This window comes from Pelecanus crispus, chromosome 3, assembly GCF_030463565.1.
Source record: "Pelecanus crispus isolate bPelCri1 chromosome 3, bPelCri1.pri, whole genome shotgun sequence".
Classification (NCBI taxonomy): domain Eukaryota; kingdom Metazoa; phylum Chordata; class Aves; order Pelecaniformes; family Pelecanidae; genus Pelecanus; species Pelecanus crispus.
The window spans coordinates 47064132-47086383 of NC_134645.1; the positions used below are offsets into that span (position 1 = coordinate 47064132).

General features: G+C 55.1%; 1 protein-coding gene across 3 annotated transcripts; it reads right to left on the minus strand.

Moving 5' to 3' along the window:
• Nucleotides 1-669: 669 nt before the first annotated feature.
• On the minus strand, nucleotides 670-20969 carry VEGFA (vascular endothelial growth factor A). Of its 3 annotated transcripts, XM_075707659.1 has the most exons (8): nucleotides 20904-20969; nucleotides 14804-14855; nucleotides 9383-9579; nucleotides 7511-7587; nucleotides 7069-7101; nucleotides 4229-4300; nucleotides 2958-3089; nucleotides 670-691 (listed from the first exon to the last, which is right to left on the minus strand). In XM_075707659.1, the coding sequence occupies exons 1-8, from the start codon at nucleotides 20967-20969 to the stop codon at nucleotides 670-672; spliced, it is 651 nt and encodes a 216-aa protein (XP_075563774.1). The 3 variants fall into 3 exon arrangements, with proteins under 3 accessions (XP_075563774.1, XP_075563775.1, XP_075563776.1); XM_075707660.1 differs by lacking the exon at nucleotides 4229-4300; XM_075707661.1 differs by lacking the exons at nucleotides 2958-3089; nucleotides 4229-4300.
• Nucleotides 20970-22252: the final 1283 nt, after the last annotated feature.

A 22252-nucleotide genomic window follows, 5' to 3' on the forward strand; every position in this document is an offset into this window, starting at 1 on the left:
CTGCCCATCCTCTCCATCACCTCTCCTCCCTGTCCCAGGCAAGGAGAAGGTGGTTTGTGGTACAGCACACTCTACAGAGAAACAGCGGAGGCCCCACAAGTCAGTTAGCGTTAAGGGGTTTACACCCTGCGCTTGAGTAGAAGCCTTAGCTTGCTTCTTATGCCCCAAGTAGCCCGCTTGTGTCCACAGCAGTCGGGTATTATCCAGTGAAGACACCAATAACATTAGAAATGTTAAAAAAAATAATCAGTATATATATATATATATATAAAATATATATATGTGTGTGAAAGATATACATATATGTATATATAGATGTGGTAAAAATATATATACATATATATATATGTATATGCATGTATACACACATATATATGTATGTATGGGAAAACCCATCAAATACACCCCTATAGTCTTCCTGGCTCTGTTATTTAGCAGCATGAAAAGAAAAACAAGTACAACAGTTCAAAACCCAAAGGTGAATTCTGTGCGGCGGGTGCCTTGGGGAATGTTCCTTCCGGAGTCCATCGTCCGTACTGAAAGTGCTGTGCTCTACCGATCCTTCATTTTTAGAGTTCATTTGGATTAGAGTTTTGTTTTGTTTTGTTTTCTGTCCACGCAAGAAATCAGGCTCCAGAAACAGGGCTGTTCCCCCTTCTTTTCCGCTGCTCACCGTCTCGGTTTTTCACATCTGTCAGAGAGGAGAGGGAAGGAAAAAAAGAGAGGAAGGGTTAGTGTTTGTGACTGGGGTGCAAGTAGGACGGGGAAGGGAAGGAAGGGAGGTGGCTAATGTGTTTAAGAGCACATGGTGTTAAGACATGGCATGACGTCACTGGTGGGGTGAAGTGCTGTGCAGATGGGGCAAAACAGCTGAGAATCTCAACCCATGAATGGGTTGATGAATTCCATTCCCCCAGGCTCACCTAGACGGGGTAGGGGGGATACTGGTACAGGAGTAAATTTAGGAGCAGAATCAGAGGCTTTCTCACAGATGAGCTGAGTGTCTTGTTTGCACCCTCTCACACCATGCACACATAGATAACACACAAACACACAGAAAAACAAGGCTAAGCAATGCATGCAGAAAGACACACTCCCTCAGCTCTCCACCTAGCCTGCTGTTTGGGTTGGAAGCAGTGCAGACAACAAGGCCTCATGCAGGCAAGAAGGTGAAAAGAAAATGCCTCTCATTCCACTAGCTGCCATGAGGAGGGGTTAGCACCAGAGAACAGCAGCAGCAGCCTGAAGAAGCAGCAGGAGAAATGAGAATTTACCCTCCCCTGTAAGGCCCAATTCTAATTCTACAAGAAAGAACATGAAGAACTTCAGCTTAACCATCTTTTTATCTGGAAACAGGTAAGCTACCCACTCCTGTGACTCCTTCCTATCTCTCTGGCCAACACACCAGCTCTGGAAACCTCGCTTAGTGCCAATTATCCCACCACAGAGAAGGACCAGTAAGAGAAACTAGTAAAACCCTTCTGCCATCATGACTCCTTTGGGGTGTTGCTTGTTTTTAATTTGTATTTGTGACTATTTCTCACCCTTGAAACTCTGTAGGGTAATTTCCAGTTATTCTGGGGTTTGGGAACAGGAGCAGAGGCAAAAGGCCAAAGTCTGGTCTCACACACCAGGGGTTATGCTTGCTGGGAGAAGTTTAACTCCAGAAGCTGCTCTATTCTGGGCCCTCCATCAATTGCTTTCCCACTGAAATTACAGCACCCCAGAAAATTCCTCTGTATACAGAGCAGTTTCCACCATGCTGGCAGTGCCAACCTGTCTCTGGTTTGGGCACAAAGCATTTTCACACCTAAAGGAAGCACTTGCTACTTGTAGCAGCCTTAGTCACCTAGCCAATTCCAGGCAGGCAAATGGAGGCAAAAGGATGTCTCCTCTTTCAGGATGTAGCCACAAAGGACCCTGGATCTCTCTCCCAGCCAGCCACTGCCACTGCAATATTCTCTTGACAGGAGGAATCTCCTAGATCTCTGTGAAAGGGGCCTGAGTTCAGAGTCACAGTCAAAGGCTCGTTAGCAACCCCATTTCCATGTCACTCTCTGGATAGGTAGGATGATTCTACACCAGAGATGCACACGCAGCTGGTGCGAGTCTAGAGACCCCACTGAGTTCACCAAAGCACTTACGTGAGAACCAGGAATCAGCTTCTGCACACCTATGCCACAGATGGTGCGTGACAGAGAGCACTCAGATGACACATGCGCAGCATGGTTCTCTGAACAAACACTAACCACACAGTGCCTGTGCGTCTCCCACCTCACACCTGAAATACAGACCTCTGCCTGCCTTCACCTAGAGACAGAGTTAATCCTGCTGTATCCCACGTCACAGCCCTGACTGCAGCCCTTCAAACCACAACTCTGGTTGAGACATGGACAGGGAACTGTCAGCACAGTGCAAAGACAACAGGGTGCTCTCCCTGGCTTATAAGAACAAGAGGCAAAGGAGAATGTGGGGACAGCCTTGAGGGAGGCTCCTGGCCTGGCTTTCCTCTCTCTGCACATAGCAGAGTGTCCACAAGCCACATAAAAAGGGCTCGGAAGACAGGGGTGGTCAAATCCTAGTCAGCTAAGGATTTGTCTTTGTCCAACAGTACGCTCAGAGTTGCACACAGATAATGTGCAGAGGGCTACAGACCCTCCCCCTGGCTACCTCAGCAACATGAACTCCGTTATCTTGTTTTACGGGAAAGGATACCATAGATACAAACGCCCCGTCCGAGTCCTGACAGCACATCTGAAACGCACAGCTGCCCTTTGACACAGGGAAACTCTGTCCTCATCTCAGTAGCCCCTCTGCCCTCTGGCCCACGTAGGACAGAGAAAAGAAGTAACCATATAGCACTGGTGCCAGAAGTCAGCAGGAAGCAAGCTCCCCCCTCTTTCTCTTTCTCCCTCTTTCTCTTTGTGTGTTTCTCTTTCATCCTTCAGGACACAAACCTGCAAGTGCGCTCGTTTAACTCAAGCTGCCTCGACTTGCAACGTGAGTCTGTGAATTTGCAGGAACATTTACAGGTCTGGGGATCTTGTACAAACAAGTGCTTTCTCCTCTCTGAGCAAGGCTCACAGTGACTGCAAAAAGGCAAAAGGAAAGATGTCTAAGCTACAGCGCTTCAGCAGAAAGAAAATACACATGCAACACCCTAAACATCAAAGCAATCCCCTTGCCCCCTCCCGCAGCCCCCATGCTGCCCACTGGAGTGTCGCGGGCTGATGGATTTTCCAGCAGCACCCCGGCAGCCCCAGGACAGCACCCCCTTGCATTAGCGTAAAGAGAAAGAAAACAGGCTCTCTGCACAGTATTCACAAATGCTGCATTGGATCCATCGGCACAAGCCAGAGGGAGGAAGAAGGGGAAAGCAAGGATGGGAAGGTGAGAGGTCCCAACCAGCTATTGACGTGTATCAATGAAAGGCGTTCTCTGAAGTGGGCTATTCGAGTAGAAAGAGGCCAGCGGCTAAATGAGTTAAATGCACAGGGTCTCTCCTCCCCTGGAAAGCAGCTGGGCTCCAGCATCACGTGCCTACCCCTGCAGCTGGCACTGCCCTCCTTTCTGTAAGCCCCATCCCACAACTTTGCCACCTAGGAGTCTCCTATGGATGGGCCATGAATTTACAATGCAGAATTCTGTGAACCACCATGAGAGAGGCAGAGCAAAAGAGACAGAGACGGGGGAGAGAAGCCACCAAATCCAGCAGAGAAAGAGGAAAAAAGAGAGAGAGTGCACCCCCCCCCAGTTCCCCAGCACCCCCTCTCCAGCTTCCCACCGTCCCACCTCTCCTCTCCGCCTGTGACTCCACCAGACACGCACGCACACGCACGCACACACACACACATGCACGGCAGATGCCAGCCTGCCTGTCGCCAGTCGTCGTAGCAGCGAGGGCACAACACAAGTGTGGGAAAGCGGATGACAGAGTTGCAACCAGAAGGCGTGGAAAAGAAGTGCAGGCGTTCGCCCACCCACCCGTGCTCTTGTGCCTTGGGAAAATGATCGCCACTGATGATTAGAGAGAGCCAAGCAAGCTAAAGCCACCTTCCCTGAGATACCCTTAGTGCCAGAGCAGTGCCACCACCAGTGCTGCCCCTGCAGGATCTGCAGCCCACCAGTGACTGGGAGGGGAGGGTGAGATTCGAGTGAGCAGCAAGCAGGCGGACTGGTTTGGGGAGAGGGAGGGAAGAGAGTCTACAAGCAGAGGACACAAACGTACAAGCTGGGTGGTTTGTACCGGCCTTTCTTGCGCTTTCTCTTTTGACCCTTCCCCTTTCCTCGCTTTGATTTTCTGGAAGAAAAACAAAAAAAACAGAGAAAGAGAGAGAGAGAAGGAAAGAAAGGGGGGGAGAGAGAGAAAACGGAAGAAAATGCAAGGAAGAAGAGGCAAAAAAAAACCCAGCCATGTGCCTTGCTGGGAGGGGGGAAGCACATGAGGCAGGACCGGAGGAGGTCAAGTCCCCGGGCCGAAGCACAGATCTCCACCTCGCCACACACATTCACCGGCCCTCCTGTGCTCCTGCCAGCACCACAACCAGCCTGCCCACAGCCAAGCCAACGCCAGGGGACTCAGCAGAGACCACCTCCAGCAGGGCTGCTGCAAGCAGAGGCGGATCTGGTGGAGCCTCAGAGGGGCACCCGCCCCCTCCAGAGAGGGGCAGTGGGAAAGGGACAGGGGGTGAGGGGGAAAGAACAGAAAGCTTCGTGAAAGCATCACGCAACCGCAGTGAGTGCAGACAACCGTTCCAGGCGACAAGCGCAGGCGCACGCTGACTGACAAGAGGCAACCTGAGCGGAGGGGCTCTCCCCAGGGAAAAGGAAACCACTCTGACCTGACGCACTGCCCGGCACCGGGCCTAGGAGGGGGCAGCTGAGCTCCAACAGCTCTGCTGCAGGGCTGGTGGTAATCCTGCCTTGGGATGGGAGCAAAGGGGGCCTGGCCTCAGCACCCCGCAGACAAGGGGAGAGAGACCTGGTCTATGTGGCAGTGCTGTGTGGGAGAGGGTTATATAGCTTGCAGGCTTTGCTCACCCACCCCACCTCCTGCCTGTGGTTCGGAGGCCTCCAGCAGACCTTGCTGGATGTTTGCTAACGTCCCCTCTGGCAGCCTCCATCCTGAGTACCAAAGGGGAAAGAGGGAGGCCTGATCTAGTTATGACACCCAGGAGATAACCAGCAAGCAGCTGTCAGATCTTCCCTCCTTTCACTCCCTCCCCTCGCCTTCCACATGGATCTGCCAGACAGAGGAGGGGACAGAGCCAAGGCACTGACTCTCTTCCGAAAAATTCACCAGTCGCTCCTGTTTCCTGGGCAGGAGCTGGGACAGGCAGGGGCTAGGACGTGCAGGCCTGGACACTAACCATGGATCCCTACAGGCCAGTGAGAGCACAGGGAGGGAGGGAGGCTGGAGCCTGCACTGCTCCTTGAGCCACATTAGCACAGGACCAAGGGAGAGACATGCAAGGAGAAGGCCCTTGGCAAAGCACCAGGGCTTGTCAGACAAGTGAGCCCCAGCACTGCGACAGTTCAGCAAAGGCTCCCTCGTTCCCTGGCAGAGCCCACCTCAGGAGGGAGCTGTCGAGGGGACATGGGGGGACAGAAGGGAAAGCACCATAGGTGTTTCTTAGGCCCTGTTCAAGTTGTCTCACTGGAACGAGTGTCAGAGCATCAGCTCGCTCCCAGCCTCTGCCCTACATGTCAGGAGTCACAGGGAGGCGGTGAGGGGAGGAATATCGACCTGAAGGGAGGAGAGGGGCACCAATATAACAGGACTTCCAATCCAGCACAAATCAAAGCACACCAATCTCTCCCATCCCTTCCCTTCCTTCCCCGGGGAGCGCAGAACCAGCGAAGAGCAGGCAAGGTGCTGTTAGAAGAGGAAAGGGAATGCAACGCAGTCCGGGCTGGCTGCTTCACCCACACCCCATCCTCACCAGAGTTCACACAGACCCAACTCTTGCACACCTTCAAACCACTGAGCCACACAGACCAACCATCCCCAACACGGCCCTGCACAGAGAGGAGTGTTGGCTGCACGCAGCCCGATGCAGCCAGGAGCAGATTTCCAGGGGGAGGAGGAGAGGCTGGAAGGCAGCTAGAAATATACACCACCAGGAGAGGGGTGAAAGAAGTTCTCTCACTCTCCCGCTTGCTTTCTCGGTCTCTGTTTCAGCCTCATCTCCCAATATTCACCCCCTTCCTCTCCAACTCCGCACCTCTAAATGGCAGAGTCACTATCCCAGCCATGCGCAGTCCAGCTGACCCTCTCACCCCAAGAGGTCACTCTTTCTTTTCAATGTTGTTCCACATTTTGTGATCGTCCCTGCAACTACTGCAGGACAAGAGCTTATTTCTCTACTTTCCACAACCTTTTTACTTTGGGGAGGAAGGAAAGGGAAGGTTGTTCCTTAACCTCCTTCAGGTCACCACAGCAAATCCATCAGATTGAAAAAATCTCTCGTGAAAGCCTCCACCAAGACCCGGCTAGGACATCCACCTCCCTTTACACCCTCCTGGGCCCCCACCCAACCAAAACCAGCATCACACCCTGCATGGCATCAGTCTTGCCTCCACCAGGCCTCTATTGCCACCTCTCCTTGTAGCCAGCAGAGTTCCTACCCAAGCTGCTGTGAAAGAAGCCAGCAAGTACTCACTCAAGCAGCAAGAAAAAAATTAATAATAAAGAAAGGCAGCGATTTGCAGTAACCAGAAACACCCCAGGAAGAGGGAAGGGAGAATTGGGGCTGCACCTTGAATCCATTCCGGTAGGACACACATGACAGGACTTCCCTGACTCAGGATAAAGCATTAGGAATGACTGCCATGGCCGTGGGTCATGCAAGCTCCAGGTCTGGGGTATGAAGGAAGGACCATCAGATCTGGGTTTCTGTGCGCACCTGGAATGGATTCAGAGTGTCGCCCCATGCACTACCATATGCCATTTCCAAAAACACCTTCTCAAAGTGAGTATCTCCAACCAAAGAAAAGGGCAAGGGGCAGTGGGGAGAGGAAACGCCAACCAACCACCAAAAGAGAAAGGAGGAAAGGCTCGTCACTTACTTTTCTTGTTTGTTTTTGACATCTTTCTTTGGTCTGTGGGGGAAGAGAGAACAAAGGCCTCATTAGAAGGGAGCTTACCACATACACTTCCAGTATTATCCCCAGTTCCCACCAAGTGCAGGGAAGGACATGTACAGCTGGCATTGCAGAATGCCCATGGCACAGGTTAAGTGGTCCTTCTCAAACTGTTTGCTCTCCTGTTGCACCTCACTGGCAGCCAGTGCCAAAAGACCCCAAGGTGCAGGCTAGCATTGTCCATTGTATCTAGAGATGGAGAAGCCTCGCGAGCAAAGGATTTCTCTTCCCAGGCTCAGGCATCCCACTGCAAACCAACTGAGGAGACTGCAGAACCCTCTGGACAACAGTCCCAACCCAATGGCAGAAAAAGTAAAGGCTCAGAATACGTTTATTGCAAGAGGAACCAGTGCTGCTCCATTCTCACCTGCAGTCACATTTACTGTGCTGTAAGAAGCTCATGTGCGCTATGTGCTGACTCTGATGGGGTTTAATTCTCATGATCTGGAATGAAAGAAACAGAGAGGGTCACTGCCCATTCACTATTTATACTCACAGCTCCAAATCAGCCCGCTGCGCGGCAAAGCATTTGCACCCCAGGTGCTCCTGGGAAGAGCATGGCAAAGTTTGAGCTGGCTTTGAGGCCCCATTCTCCCAGTCAGGGAAGGCCTTTGATCACAACCAAGTGGCAACACCAGGCTCGTGCCAAAGCTCTGTTTGCTCATGCATGCAAGGTGCCGGCACTGGTGGACTGCCTTGGAGACAGGCATGGGAGAGGGCATAACACCATGGCAAGGTTCTCACTGAGCCATCCCTGGTTGATGCTAGAGAGACATAACAGAGCATCCAGCCTGCTCTCACGTAGAGGCATGCTTCAGTCTAATGCAAAGGCCCAAAGCAAAAGCTCCATACCCAACTCCTTTTCCCTAAGCCCCCGCTCCTTCCCAGCTGACATCTCACTTTCTCAGTGACTTACACACAAAATAAATGTGGTGATCTGTGCTTAAAGACAGCCCTACAGAGCCAGACATTGCCCATCCCTCAGCCCCAGGTGCCTCCAGGGAAGTTATATTGGAAGCTATGCATGTACCGTCAGTCTCTCAACCCAGAACCTGGCTGAACCACTAGCTCTAACATTTGCACCAGACATCTGCTCAAGTGCCTCTGACCCTTTACGGGCATGTGGGCATACCAGCCAAAAACTGTAATTCAGCAAGGAACAGTAGGAAGTAAACCGTCCCTAGCTACACCACGCAAGTAGGCTCTGGCCCAGGCTGGAGCCTGCAAGCGGAAAGGCAGTATGGGGAACCACTGAAGGGCATAGACAGGTTCTCCACCAGAGTTCAAACACAGCTCAAATGACAAGTAAAAAGAGCTTGCTGGGAATCACATAGTCCTGCACGTCTCTCATCCATATCAAAAAGCGATGGCAATAGTTACAGTGGCCATTCAAGAGGCTGAGGGACAAAAGTAGGTGAGGGAGCTATGGGATAAGGGTAATGGGCACCAGCACCATTGTGGACACAAGGTGGGATCCAGGCTGGCACACAAGGGCAGTGACAAAGCTCTCTACAGCAGGGCTTGCATCTTCCCCATGTGCCCAGCCTTCGCTATCACAGCCATCTCTGTCTCTTCTGAGGAATGAATTCAGCAGCCTCCAAACAAAAGAGGAGGATGCACAGAGGCAGAAAGGCTTTTCCACTTGACACTGAAGCAGTGTGTTTCTTAGAGCCCCTTTCCACCCCTGCTGTGCCAACGTAGCTAATGACCCAAATCCCCTGCTCTGTTGGTAAAGGCTGACCTCACATGCCCTCCGGGAGAGAGTACTGACAGGCTTTCTCCTTTTGCACTACTCAGCTGCCTTCAGAGCAACAGCTGTGTGGACCAAATGCAGAATTAAGGTGGAGCAAGGGCCCACAGAGTATCTTCTTCGGGGCCTCAGAGATAGCAGCATCAGAAATGCTCCTTTGCATTCCCTAAGCATGAAGTGTTCCTTTGCAGAAATGCTCCTTTGCATGCTCCTAGCTACTGTATTTGGGCACTTGCGAGGTCAGAGCCAAAAAACAGATTCTCCTCTTAGTCTTGAATAGAGATGGGCAACTCATCTTTTAACCCTGCATGGTATAATGCTGGGCACAAGGGTCCGGAGAGAGGTGAGCCCTCCTGATCCAACAATCTCCAATTCCGTGGGGTAGGCTGCCCTTCCTCTGAATTAGCTGGGAGCTGGGACTTGGAGTGGCTGTGATGGTTGATTTGCTTCCTCCACCCAAGCATGCCAGCTTGCAAGCTGGGCCCTCACCTCCATCGTGACGTTGTACACATCCACAGGGACACATTCTAGGCCCTCATCGCCGCAGCAACCTGCACATCTCATCAGAGGCACACAGGATGGCTTGAATATGTACTCCACCTCATCAGGGTACTCCTGGAAAATGTCCACCAGGGTCTCAATTGTCCTGCAGAAGCTGCGCTCGTAGACTTCCAGGAATTTGATAACTAAAAGGAGGAATGGAGGCAATAAGTTAATACAAACTTAGCTCAAGAACGTCTAGTGCTTTGCCCCTTAAAATGAGCCAGACAGTTGCAACACATCTACCCTATGCTCTTCACTAACAGTCTTACAGACTTAAGTCCTTTGTCTCTGCCTCACACACACACACACACACAGACACACATACACACAAATCAAGTGGGGAAGAGAAAGAGACAATCTCTTCCTATCACTGCTCCGGGGCAGAGGCAAGATAGTCAAGAGAGCCTCACTATTTGCCTGCTTGGCACCACGATGCATCCCACAGGTGCCGCCTCCCCAAACCTCTTCCCCACTATCCCTCATATTCTCGGATATGCTGCCACCAAGCACATTAGCTCAGCCAAAAAGCACCTGATGCTGCTGCAGATTATCTGCTCTCTGGATTAAGGCCCTTCACCAGTTTGCCTTTTACCCCCTTTCAAAACAGCCAGTGGCTGCGCCAGTGGGTTTTAGAAGGCAACAGGATAAGCCCAAAGCATCCTTTCTACAGACCTCGGCACAGAGATACTCCAAGAACAAGCAGGGGGTTCTGAACCATGCACCCATGTATCTTCGCTCTTCTTGTCAGCTCCCTCTTTTGCCCATGAAGAACATCCACCTCAACAGGCCACCTCAGAACCACAACAGCACCTGCTACAAGTCACAGCCTCTGTGTCTCCACACTGACCGCTTGCTTTCCCAGACCAAGGAATCAAGCCACCCACTGAAAAATCCAAAGCAAGCCCACAGCACCGCAAGGATTAACTAGACCATATACTTGGCTACTGAACCACAATGAGGTAGTGTGGGAGGGGGAACAGGGTGGATCTGCCATTATCCCCTACCTTCCCTCTGAATGAAGCAAACACTAACTGCTTGCGATCTGCACTGATTTCACAAGCGTTTCTCAATGTTTCCCAGTCTCTTGCCAAAGCTTCATTTTGCTGCTTGGTCAAGGGTTGGAGAGATTTAAAGAGATGACAGATAGGATAGATAAGTACACATGCACAAAACCCAGCTGCTAGTACAGTTCTGCAAACAGTGAGTATCTGGAACCCTCCAGACCTCCCAGCTCTACCAGCACGCAGGCAAAGGAGGATGTCTCAAATAGAGCAGAGGATAAGCGTACGCACAAAGAGACAGCACCTGCCCCATGCTGTTATGCACTATAATGATCCACCTGTACAGTATGCAGAGTCCTACAGCACCAAGGTTGATAACTCTGAGTGATAAGCACAAACTGCTTGCATCATGGAAAAAAATGGTCTCCGGTAAGCATTTCTAAAGTGCCCTGAACTTGTGACAAACTGGCATAAAGGTTACTTTGCCACAAAAATGCAAAAGCTGCAGGGCTTGGATCTCACAGCCCGCAGTTAATTGTTGAAAGTTAATTCTAGGTCATGCAGAGCTGACAGTGCTGAGAGCGGGTACAAGAGGGGAGGAGCTTCCATCCAGGGAGTCTGAAGTGTCAGAGAGCATGAGCAGCTATTAAAAGAGAAAGTGGCTTGTGAAAGGGAAATGTAGCCTGGCAGGCATGGACTGCTTGTTGGTATTCCTTGTCTAGAAGACAGCATGTTTCTGTTCCTTGTCCCTTCCCTTCCTCCTCCCTCCTCCCCTAACTGCAGTATGCCTCCTGTCTGTTCTCCTATCTTGTCTGCAGCTACCTCCTTCTTCCTGTTCCCCTTCGGAGTGACCTTAGTCACCACCTATGTTCCAACAAGTTGAACAATTTAAAATGCGGGAAATTCTGTAGGCATAATGACAGCCACTGAACTGCACTGCTGATTATTCATGCTGTGCCAGCAGGAAGGACCTGGGAACTCTGGCAGTAAAGGCACAGTTCTGGATAAAAATGCTTACAGACCTACATTGAGGGGAGGGAGGGAGAGAAGAAAAGAGGGAGGGAAAGTGGCAGTTACCTGCGCAGATCAAATGCTGCTCACTGCAGTCATTTGGGGCATAAAGAAGCAGAAACCAAAACAGATTAGAAAACTGAAGTGAAACTGATTCACATCTGCCCAGCTTCCTAAATGTTTGCACTGCGCAAGCAGCTGCATTACACCAGCGAATCCAGACTACAGATTGGCCACAGAACAGCACATTCAACTTCTTTTGCAGAGCCTTTACTTTCACAGCTGCGCTCACGACTATACTTGAGGTCTGGGAGATCTGACAGTACCAAATCTTTCCCATAAAGAATCCGGGAGTTTTTGCCTGTACTTTAACGTATGATAATTTTCCAAAGTCTGAATCAGCCTCTGAAAAGGAAATGGGGAATCTTTCTCCAGCTGCCAGTCAGAACATCCTGCCGCGAAAGGCGCGTTGCCTTGATTTCACTGGACACAGAGCATTCACGCAGAGACTGTGCAATGCTCCATAGTTCATTTGCACAGTTAGTACCCAAATAGGAGTGCATGACTGAGGTACAGTCATCCTCACGGCAAAGCCCTGCCCCTGCTACGGTACCTACACTTACTCCTATGTACCAGGAGTCATATTCCACACTTTGCCGGGCTGGTTCAGTCTGTGCTTCCTTTCCATTGGTTGTGTCAGGGACGGAAGAAGGTCTGTCTTTCATGGAGAAACATAGGAAGGTCACTGAAGGACTAACACCACTTGGCCTGCTCCCTTCCTGCAATTTGGGCTTCAGCCCACGTTAAAAGTTAATCCCGCATTTAACCCACACCCCTACCCTGCAAAACACCTCCAGATTTGAGTCAGAGGTTCTTCTTTGTGAATGGAGGGGGAAGTAAGGTTAAAATCCAGTCAGGGCCCACATTAACTCTTCAGGGCAGACATAGCCACAGCAGGCAGGATTCAGTCCAAATTTGGAGCAGTCGAGTGGGAACATGCTAGACTAGAAAAGGAGCAAGTCTATGATCATTCTGCCTCACCCCCCCGTCAATGGCTTAGCAGCAATACAGACTCACTGTTCTTTTAAAAATAAAAGTGCAGCCACAAGTGCTGGTGGTTTCCTTTATTTATACCAGAAAATCTTTTCTCGTGGAACAAACAAAGAGTGTTTGTCTGACTCCTCTACAACTTCCCGTGCCACAAAACATGTGGAAGGCTCTCTTGAGCACAAAAGGGTAGGGGCTGAAGCTAAAATTACAGTCTCCAACCAGAGTAAGCCCATCCCAAATAAAAACCTGTCATAGCTCGACATCTCGGAGCAAGCACAAAATGGTCACCTTTCACCCCAACCTCAAAGACCCCCAAGAGCGTCAGTGGAAGTAACTGCAAGACTGTCCTTGTGGAACAGAGGCGCATGATCGTCTCCTCTTCACAGAAGAGAAACTGAGGTACTGAGAGAGGACCTCCAAGGTCATACAGCAGGACAGAAGTAGAGCCAGGAAGGTAATGCCAAGAGTCCTGATTTCTAGCTCACAGATATATCTGCATCGCAAAACCAGAAATAGCACCAAGGCAACAGCACCAAAGTCTCACTGCTCACACTGCCAGACCAACTTCTCCCACGATCCCATCAGCCTTCTTGTGACAGGGAATTAAATTCTGTTTGATTCTTCCCCTCCCCAGGGAAGGTGGTCGGACACAACAAATGGCACAGATGAGGACACTAGCTCTTTTCTACCAACAGCAGAGGACTGGTTACCAGAATAAGCCTCACAGCAGGCTCCATCTTGATCCCTCTGGAGTCACTGAACCTTCTTCTGTTGACTTCAGCAGGAGCAAGGGTCAAGCGCAACAGGCGGCAGCCCGCCAGCAAAACAGAAATTTTGCCCATGCAAAATGGACACCTATCCCAAAGACAGCCTGCTACAAACCTCTGGCAATGCACATGCAGCCTGTCACACCAATAAAGTTACAGAAATTGAAATCGAGTGTGACAAAAAAAGAGCCAATCTGGGCTCACACTGCTAGAGCCCTCTGCTGACCTCCAGCTGGAATAACGCTGGAGGTCACAACCCGTGGGGACCCTGCAAGACCTTCGTCAGACCCTGCCACGCAGCGAGTGGTCTGCTCTGCTATGAAGGTATGGGGAAAACACGGTCAGGATGGTCTTAAAGCAGCTGGTGATCACCTCAGCCTGAAGGCTCCAAAGTCCACAGCCCTTTTACCCCACTTCTGAACTGAGGACTGCAGGCAGAAAGCCAACCTGCTGCAACGCACAGGGCTCCACCAGACAGGGCACTTGCAGGAGGCGTCTCTGACGAACCTGGGGGTGACTGCTCTTCTGGCCTACAGTTACTCACACAAACCAACGAGGCAGAGGGCACTGCCACAGCCTGGCCTTTGGGTAGCCGGAGAGACAGAAAATCACAACGGCTGCAGAGGCACCACGACATTTCCTCACCAAGCAATGGTCCTGTCCCTACCGCACCGCCAGCAACGAATTATGCAGAATCTATCAGTCCACACTGCCATCCCCTGAACCCCCTAAGCCTGCTAGCTCAAGCCAGAGTAAAAGGGTGTATTTTTCAAGCCCGGCTCTGTACAGTGCTTAGCAATATTCTGACCGGGGGGTACCCGTGACTGTCAGGAGGCACAACTCTGGAAAATCATCCTGGGCCATCCTTTTTTCCTTCTCTCCCCCCGGAGACCTGCCGCCTGGCTGTCTGGGGAGTCAGGGCACTGCTTCAGCCTTTGTTCGGGGATCAGCCCTGGCCACCCAGCCGGGCACCGCCAGCACCGCCGGGGAAGAGCTGGGCGGTGAAGATGACAAATCCCGTCCTATGGCACTCTGGCGAATCCCGAGCAAACCGTTCGCCGCTACTCAGCTCTTTGTGTGTGCGCGCGCGTTTTTCTGTGTGTGTGTGTATATATATATATAAATGAGCATGTGTATGTGCATGAGCGCACGCACGCAGTTTTCCTCAGAGTTGTGGGAAGCCAGCAGCGGGCTGGGCCGGCCCTGCTGCCCGCCCCTGCCCCGCGGCCGCCCCGGGGGCCCGGCCCCGCGGCCGCCCCGGCGGCCCGGCCCCGCGGCCGCCCCGGCCCCACGGCCAGGCCCCACGGCCGCCCCGGCCCCACGGCCGCGGTGGGGGGGGGGGGGGGGGGCGCGGGGGGCGGCGCCGCCACCGCAGAGGGGTTCATGGCGGCGGCGCCTCCCGCCGGCAGCCCCCCGCTCCCGCCGCCGCCGCTCCCCGGGAGGTGGCGGTGTTGGCCGCCGGCGGCTCCCGGGGCTCGGGCCTCCTTCCCCCGAGCCCCCGGCCGCCCCCACCCGCCGGGAAGCCGCCCAGCGCTTACCTTCATTGGGTTTCCGCTCCCCATCCCCCAGGGCAGGAGCAGCCTTCGACAACTGCAAAGACAACAGAAAATCGGTCACAACGCGGAGCCCTTACGCGGTCCCGGGGCGCGGGAGGGCTCCCGGGCCCGCCGCCCGCCGCCGCCGCCCCCCCCCCCCCCGCCGGGCAGAGGCGGGGAGGCCCCGGCGGGAGAGGGCGCCCCCCGAGGTGAAGCCGTTCCCCCCCAGCCGGCCCGGCGGGCACAGAGGGACCTTTTGTTCCCCCCCTCCCTGTCCCCCGGGGAGCCGGGAGGGACACGGGCGGAGCGGGCGGGACGGCCCCGGGCCGAGGGAAGGGGCAGGCGGGAGGGAGGCGGCCGGGCCTCCAGCGCGGCGGGCCCAGAGAGGTCCCAAAGGGAGAAACGCGTCCCAAAGGGAGGCGCGTTCAGCGATCGCGGTCAAAAAACAGAGAGCGAACCTCGGTCCGGGGGAGAAAAATAACAGGGGTGACCTTCTACCGCTGGCATGGCCGGCGGGCCTGGGCACCGCTCTTCTCCCCCGGGGCCTCTATTTCCCGCCCGTAAAGGTGAATCCGTCCCGGGAGGGGAGCAGGGAGGGCAGAGAAGGGAACAGGGTGGCCAGGCGCGAAAGGGCATCGCTCCCCTCTCAATGTCACCGATGGCTGTCGGTGGCCACCGAGGTGTCGGTATCTGGCCGGGTGTCAGGGCGATTAACCGTGACAGCACCGCTTCGCCGACGGACGCCACCAAACCGCCCGGCTTTCCCTCCTCTCCTCTGGCAGAGCGGGCACCGCGCGCCCTCACCTAACGGGCCCGGTCCCCAGCCCCTGCGTGGCCCAGCGGCAGCGCGGCTCCCGTCCCTGCTTCCCCGGGACAAAAACCAAAAAGGCCCCAAGCTCCACATTCACTCCTGCCGTCCTGTTGGGACCAGGGGCATTTCCACACCGCTGACGCAGGCAGGAGTGGCGACAGGCAACCCACCCCTAAACCGGGATGGAGAAGCGTTACACCGCTTTACTAAGGAAGTCCTTTTAATTCCAGGTGAAACAAAAACTCCACTCTTCCCGCTCTGCGTGAAGGTTTTAGCTCTGACGTAACTTTCCAGCCAAGTCAGGTTTCCCCCTGCTGTTCTGTTCTGAACCAAAACCGAAAAATGCCCAGCTTTCTTCACTTCTCCGAGGTATGTTGTCACCTGTGAGATGCCATCCGCCCCAGAACCTGCTGCCTTTCAGCGGACGCCCGAAAAGAGCGTGGCAATACATACACACAAAATACTGTTTCATCAGCAATGTGCTGCATTTAGCCTTAGAAAAAGGCCCTCTGATCTCGCAGCCAGAGACAGGATTGAATTGAGCAGGCAAAGTCCACCTCAAGCTCACAAGGGGAATCCGCCAGCTGTGGTCTTCTAGGCAGCCTCATGCACAGGGCAGCACCACTGTCCGAGCAGCCCAAAGTGTCAGCTTTTAAAAGGAGGGGACAGGAGAGCCAGCGAAGCCCTAGAAGCCCCTCTCCCAGCCGTTCCTTTGTGTCTGTGCACAGTTCCCTTTGTCTAAGGTCCCCCTGACCGAACTCCTTGCTTCTCATTTCAACCAAAGTCTTTCTGTACCTGGGCATAACTCACCAGCCCGGACCTGAGCCACCCCATGTGTGGATCTGTTTCTCCTCTGGGGAGGAGAGGGCCGTGTTCCCAATCTCAGTGCTGTGACAACAGTTTAAAAAGCAGGTTCCTAGAAATAGTTTCATTCCTGAAGTGTGAAGGTCACTGCAACAGCACAAACAAAATGGAGGCAGCAGAGGTTGCAGCGGCCTTCCAAAGCCACTCAGCGCCTGACAATCTATGGGTCAAAAGAAAACCGCATCAAGGGCATAAAAGCCTCAATCTGTGTTGCAGCACAGGAAAAGGATCACGAGCCAAGCCAGTTTATCCAAGTCACAACACCCCCAAGACCTTTCACAGAGCGATTTTTGGTCCACACACAGAATGACCGTGACAGTCTGAGCAAAATTAGCTCGGAGACACCTTGAGGGTCATTCTGCCCATTCTCTATGCGAGGCTGCCCAGCCAGCTGCCAAGCCCACCGCCTCCTCACATGCAAGCACACGTGGTGCACAGGTGATGGGAAGCAGACGCAAGCCACGGACTTTCACTGCTCACCTGCGCCTGGCCAGCACCTCACGCTGCCCCTGACATACTGGAGCAGGAGCCAGAACACTCTCCCAGCGCTCACCTAGACCTGGGTTGCGATCCCACCCATAAGGAGAGGAAACAAGATTGGTACGAGCACTCCCAGGGCAGCTCTCTGCAGAAACCTGAAAGGTTTCCCAGAACTCCCAGTTAACACTCTCTCTGCTCACTAAACCAAGAAACTTTTCTGCCCTTTCTGCAGCACCTTCCACCTGCGGCTAGTGCCCTCAAAGCCCCGTCCGCTAGAACAGCAGGTGAGGCAGGGGCTTTTGCCTCAATTTAAACCACGTTGCTACGTATCAGACAGGGCAATGGGGAACCAAAAGCCTTCCAAGGGACAAGCAGGCCCAGCGTGCCCTTCGGCGGGAGCCTGAAGGTCACGCTCTCCTCTGCTGGCTTTTGGCACTACCCAACAGCTCTGTAACACAATTTCCTTCCAATAGATTTTCAGCATTTCACAGAGGTGTGGAAGCAACTCCTGGGCTCAAGAGCGGGATAAATGACCCCGGGAATGGGGCTGACCAAGGGGCAGTTCCTTTCTGTGCAGGTCACAGCAAATGCACGTCCCTCAGTGGAGTAAAACCCTCAGTAATAAATAAACCCGCCTCACACCACCCGTGTGTCTGCACCTTCCCTGTCCCCCTTCTCCCCCAGTCCCTGTCCGAAGCAAGTTATTCTCTGAAGGGAGAGAAAAGGTTAATCAAGCCATTCCTCTCTAACCATCACCCCCCTCACCACCACGACCACCAGTACTCATTCTCTCCCTTCCCCTCCCCCTAATCTGTGCAGCCTCATTAAAAGAGCTTTGTAACTGTTTAGGACTGGAACAAACAATCCATCCACTTTGAGAGGGACTCTGGGACAGGAGTTAAGGCACTTTTCGTCTTAGGCGCTAGAAATTCTTCTCAGCGGTTTCTACTTAAGGGGCGGGGGGGTGGCCGGGACTCACTGCACTCCTCCATTGTACACGCAGACAGAGGTCAGTAATCCCGCAAGCTGCCAGCACAGTCGAGGCACCTCTGACACGGAGCAGGACGACAGGAGAGCGGATTTGGGGCTGCTCAGGAATCGGCGAGCCCCCCTGAGATGTCAGCACGGGCTTCCCTCTCCCCTGCTCCCAAAGGAGCGCTCCTCCTCCCAGCCTGTCCTCTGAGCACGGGCCTGGAGCAGCTCTGGGGAAGGTGACCCGCTGCATCCCGGCTGCCTACGGGCCGGGGAAGCCGGTTCTGGCGGTGGCTCCCCATCGTGGCCTGGCGCAGCGGCACGCCAAAGGCAGGGAGCCTGGTGGGTGTGCGATCATTAGCAGTCTAGTCACAGGCTCGCTCTCCCTGCCTCCCTGTCTGATCACTGCCTGTTCCCTGTGGCAATACAGCTAGGTCCCTCCGCAGTTCAGGGCGGGAAGGGAAGAGTTCCCAGACCCTCATCAGGGGTGACCTGCTACCAGGCTGCCACCGAGACCCTCGGCCAAAGGCAGATGGGGAACCACCTGCCATCCGCCATTCTCCAGGAAAGGGCGGGGGGGGCTGGAAGGGGACAACAACGCAACCTCTCTGACTCGGTGGGGCGTGAGGACTGCACCGCAGCTCAGCACAGGCAAACAGCTGGGAAGGTGGCACTGCAAAATCACCTTTTCCTCCCCCTCCTGCGCAGAAAGGCTGTTGCCACCAGTGGAGGCAGACACCTGTGGCATCAAGCGCCGCCCAGCCCCAACCGCGACACGATTCCCCACCGTCCCAGCCTCGCTGCAGGAGAGACCGTAACCACTCCTTCAGCCAGGAGGCATCCCCCTGCCGCCTTCACCACAGGAGCACCGTGATTCCTGCGTCCCTCCTCCTTCGCCTTCAGGAAAGCTGCCTGACACATGCTGGACCCCGCTTTCCCAACTCAGCCTCTGCTAGGGCTTTTATTTAATGCTCTCCAACGTGCCTGGCTAGCTAGATAGGTTTTATTCAGCGCAACAGTCAGATTAACAGTACAGATAAATATTATCATCAAAGCACAAAACCCTAGCCCCAGCGTGAAGAGTCATGCCTTCTGCCATGCCCAGAGTCATCGTCAAGCTGCCTACGTGAGATCTGCTAGTATTTCTAACGTTCCCATCACCGTGGTGCCCAGGCGATCAACAGACAAATAAGGACAGAACCGGAGGGCAGACCTCACCGTCGATCTGCCCGAGCACTTACATGGCCCACACCACCCAGCTATCTGAACATCTCGCAATCTCTCACGTATCTATCCCCGCAACGTTTCCCTCCCCGACCCCACTGCCACCCCGTAATTCTTCCCTGCTTTTTTCCCACCGTTATCCTCTGTCTTTTCTCATCGGCACCATCCTCCTGCCTAGGAGAAAAGGCAGCACGAGGCTTTTACACAACTCTTGAGGACAGACAGACCTGGACTCTACCTGATCCGCCGTTTCCTCCTCTGGGGAAGAGGAAGGGGAGGGGAGAAGAAGCAAGGGGAGGGTTAAAGGGTATTATCACTAGACACCAATAGAGTTGTCTAACCTATAGCCGGGGAACAGACGCTACCGTACAAGTTTACTGAGGAGCTGGAGGTGGAAAAACTCTTGGAGCGCGGAAAGAATTGTCCCACGAGCCAAATCTGGCAGGCAGGCAGGCAGCACGGGGCTGCTCTGTGCCACACTCGAGTGAGAGCTGCACCTCGGTTCCCATCGAGCACAGCCTAATGTGCGGCTGTCACTGGAGAAAGTAGAGATATAACAGGCTAGAAACAAAGCGTGCAGTGCCTGCATGACTTCAGTTACAGCTGAAATGGCTCCTAACTGGGGAGTTACCTTCCAGCATCGGTGCTGAACAAACAATGTGGAATAACTGATTAGTTTGCAAGCGGCATTTATTTTCATGATCAGTGGGAGATCCGGCCCGCGTTCTCTCCAAGTGCCAAGGAGAAATGGCAGGAGAGAACTAACCTGTTATAGCCTTTAAAATGTAATCCATGCCCACCTAGGGACAGCCACTTTCACGTGGGCACTCTGTCTAAACCCCTTAGTATCTACTGGCAACACAGCCCTCTTGCCTCTTTAGAAAACAGATTTATAGGACAGTTTTGCACAGAAAGCTGCCTTTCTTTTTTCTTAAAAAAAAAAAAAAAAAAAAGGAGAAAGAAAAGGAGGAAGAGTTGGTTTCTAATCCCTCCAGAATGACAATGAGGCAAAAGTAAAAGTGACTGTGGAGGAAGAGGAGAGAAAAATGCGCGGTTTTGTAATCTCGGTGCAGGAGATATGTATTGGGGGGGGGGGGAGGGGGGAAATCAATCTGGAAGAAATTCAGGATCCATTTTGTCCTCTTTGATCTCTATTTGTTTTTCCAGCTAGGTATTTTGAACTCCACTCGGCGGCACGAACCCGAGCTGGGACCCAAGGCAAACACCGCCGAAACACCCTTTTGCAATGTCAGGAGACCCGAGGACGGGAGGCGAGGCTGATGCAAGAAGCCAGCGCGCTGCCTCCCTGCCCCGCGCCGCCCCGCGCCCCGGGCCCGGCCACGGCCACGGCCCCGCCGGGACCCCGCGGCCCCCGGAGCCGCACGCCGGGGCCGTGCAATGCGCGCACATGTGCGCGGCCGCTCCGCACGGCGCTGCCGGCTGCCCTGGGGGCCTGCGAAGCACCGGGCAGCGCTTCTCCCCCGTTCCCCCCCCCCCCCCCCCCGCCCCGCTGCAGCATTGCACGCACGCACAGACACACACACGTGTGCGCGCTGCAGGCACCCACCCGGAGCCGGTGCCAGCAGCGCGGCGGCACCGCACCGAGCAGGTGGGAGTCAACGGCTGGGGGGGGGGGGGGGGGGGGCCGCGAAAAAAAGAAAAAATGGGGGGAAGTGTCTTTTCCGCCGCGCCCCCCCCCCCCCGTACGCGGGGCACAAAAGCCCCCGTCCCGCCGCCGTCCCCGCCGCTTACCTCCGCGCTCTGCAGATAGAGCAGCGCCGCCAGCCCCCAGTGAATCCAAGTGAGCAGAAAGTTCATGGTTGCCGGCGCACGCCTCGGAGCGGGGCCCGCCGCGCTCCGCCTCGCCGCCGCCGCCGCCCCGCCGCCGCCGCCCCGCCGCCGCGCTCTCGCCCGCGCCTCCTCCGTGCCCGCCGCCGCCGCCTCCTGGGGTGCCGCCGGCCGGGCGCTGCGAGGGCCTCCGGGGGAAGGGGGGTTCCTCTTCGGGGTCTCCGGTTTCACCCCTCCATAAGCCCGGCTCTCCGCCGGCCCCCGCTGCTGCTTTCGGTGGGCGCTCCGCCGGGCCGAGCGCAGGCTCCGCGGCCGCCCCGCCGCCGCCGCCCGGCCCCCGCCGCCGGGCAGTCCGAGCTCCACAGCGGCGCCCGTCCGCGGCCGCTCTCCCCGCGCCGGGGCAGGCAGGCACCCGCGCCGCGCTCGCTCGGTTTCGCGCACTCACGCCAAAGTTTGCGCGGAAAGTTTCAATGCATCTCTTTTCCTGCGCGCCCTCTTCGCGGCGGCTGCTCCCCGAGCCGGGGTCGCCTCCCCGGGGGGAAGGGGCTGATCCCGCCGCCGCTCGGCCCGACCCCTCTCCGCAAGTCGGGGTGGTGGTGGCGGAGGGGACGAACAGAGCGCCTTCCTCCTGCCCTCTCTGTCTCTGTCTCTCTCTGTCCACCGCTTTAAAAAAAAAAAAAAAAATCAGAATAGTAATATAAAAAAAAAATCCAAACTGGCTAGAGAGGGAGGGAGCCGGGGCGGGGGGGAGGCTCTGCAGGAAAGGGAGGGGAAAAAAAAATCCCAGCGGATCGAAGTATAGGTGGGGGAAAAAATAAATTAAACGGGAGGATAAAGCAAGGCGGCAAGCCAACAGCAGGTCCCGGTGCCCGGGGAGGGCTGCTCCCGCGGCGCGCTGTCCCCCGCCGGCGCGGCGTGCGCTCCTGGCCCGGGCACGGCGCAGCCCCGCTCCGCGGGCTCCAGCAGCGGCTCCGCGCAGCGCCCGCTCCCCGCGCAGCGCCCGCCCCACCGCCCGCTCGCCGGCGCTCTGCAACTGCTCGGCGCGGCCGCGGGGAGAGACGCTCCGGCGAAGTCCCACCCTCCCCGGCGATTCCCCTCCCATCCTCCCCTCCCTTCCCTTTCCGCGCTGGGGGAAAAGGCCACGGAGGTAAAGGGGTGCGCGGCCCCGCCGCCGCCCTCCCCACTCGGGACCGCACCCCCCCCCCACCCCCACCCCCCCCCGCCGCGGTTCCCACGTTACACCCCCAGCCTCCCCTCCCTGCCTTCCCCCCGGCCGCCCCACGGGCCGCGCTTCCTCCAGCCTTTCTGCCCCG

Coding starts and splice junctions, on each gene's coding strand:
- VEGFA (XM_075707659.1), bottom strand. CDS start 20,969: ATGAACTTTCTGCTCACTTGGATTCACTGGGGGCTGGCGGCGCTGCTC. Junction 14,856..20,903: donor TCTATCTGCAGAGCGCGGAG/GTAAGCGGCGGG, acceptor TTGTCTTTGCAG/TTGTCGAAGGCTGCTCCTGC. Junction 7,102..7,510: donor CACAGTAAATGTGACTGCAG/GTGAGAATGGAG, acceptor CTTCCCCCACAG/ACCAAAGAAAGATGTCAAAA.